At 38.0% G+C, this 1567-nt stretch overlaps 1 protein-coding gene across 1 annotated transcript in view; it reads right to left on the reverse strand.

The window, feature by feature from the left end:
• Positions 1-132: 132 nt before the first annotated feature.
• Positions 133-1567, reverse strand: part of LOC119587757 (E3 ubiquitin-protein ligase Nedd-4-like) — a gene marked incomplete in the record, with an annotated part of 51583 nt that continues 50148 nt past the window's right edge. The window contains 3 exon segments of the mRNA XM_037936443.1: positions 133-516; positions 692-861; positions 1424-1543. Of these exon segments, the coding sequence (XP_037792371.1) occupies positions 414-516; positions 692-861; positions 1424-1543 (393 nt within the window).

Consider the following 1567-nt stretch of genomic DNA (forward strand, 5'->3'; position numbering starts at 1 on the left):
AAAGTTTTGGTGAGAATTCTGGGTATATTGTCAATAGTATTCTCCTCTCCAGCACTTATACACAAGGCTATTTGCACCCTCTCACACCTACTGATAGCGAAATTCCTTCCTTGTTTTCCTCTTTCGTTTTAATTCTTCTCACTCCTTAAAATCAATATTCAATCTGCTCAGAAGACAGTAATCACAAGAATCCTCTACAGTAAAAATTAGGATTGGAATCATCTCTATGTTCAAGAACAAATACACTACTTGATACATTCAAAATTTTTGCATATATCAACATTCAATTCTTCAAGCTCTCTGTGGTTCCTCCAATGCTTGCATATTCAGTTGCTTGGTCCTGGGATTACCCTCCCTTGCCCCCTCCCCCCAACCAAGACAGTCCATTTGCTTTGCCAAACTTATCTATTAATCTAATCCACGCCTGCAAAGCCTACAGTTCCTTCGATGGCCTTGATGAGCTTTTCCCGCAGCTCATGATACGACTGGTAGGGAGGCAAGTCCAGGCGATTGAAGCTGAAAAAGGAAGAATGTGACATTGTAACCACATGAGTATGTAAGAACCTTCTTTTCTTCTTAAATTGTTTTTGAATACCTGACATGCCAAGAGAAAGACTACAAATTCCCCTCAAAAATCTCACCATGAGCAGGAAAATATGTGAGGGTACATCACACCATTCCTAATACTTACCAGGTATGTGAGCGAGGGTAGTTTTTCGTCTCACCCCACATTTCTATTGTGAATAGCTGTGGGCCATTGCTTCCATACAACTCTTTGAAACCATTCATAGGAACTCGAGAAGTTCCCGTCACAAACTGCAACAGACGGGCTCTCATCTCATTGGTGAAAGACAGCACCACCTAAAAGAAACGGAGGAAAGAAAAATTTATAAATATATATACAACTATAAAGCGTGTATAATGTTACAAATGAACCTTCTTAAAAAAAAAAAAAGTCTTATTATGATTTTCCTAACAGGCAGCAATATATTAAAATGAGGCATGTATTAATATATATCTAAGCACATAAAAAAATTACTATAATATAAAGAACAAATCTAATCTTTGTACTGGGTCTGAGAAACATTTTCCTGCCTAATTCTTCACTGTCTCTCCTTCTCTTGCTTGTATATTAACCCAATGACACAAGATGGTATCTAAACATGCCATGGCTTGAAAGCTGGATGTCCTCAATATATGCCATGACAATGCTTTTATTGAAAATAATAACTGCCTCTTCCAGAATCAAGGAAAAGGGGGAAAAACACTGTCCCTGCACTTTCTTCATCTTGTATTAATTTTCATATATTGCAGTAACAAGCACCACAGCATCATTGGGTTAACAGCATTTCCTATATACTTTACACAGATTTATAGACACAATTTCATCCAGTTTCCACAGCAGTGAAGTCTGACAACCTACCCTCCAGAACCACTGGATAACAATGTGGTTGGGATGATATTCTCCCTTGTACACGGTGTTCATTCTCCAATCCTTAACATCAATGGAGACGATGCCACACATCAACAGCTCTAATTCATTCTGAAGCAAAAAAAGAACACAAAC

This window comes from Penaeus monodon, chromosome 23 (assembly GCF_015228065.2).
Source record: "Penaeus monodon isolate SGIC_2016 chromosome 23, NSTDA_Pmon_1, whole genome shotgun sequence".
Lineage (NCBI taxonomy): Eukaryota > Metazoa > Arthropoda > Malacostraca > Decapoda > Penaeidae > Penaeus > Penaeus monodon.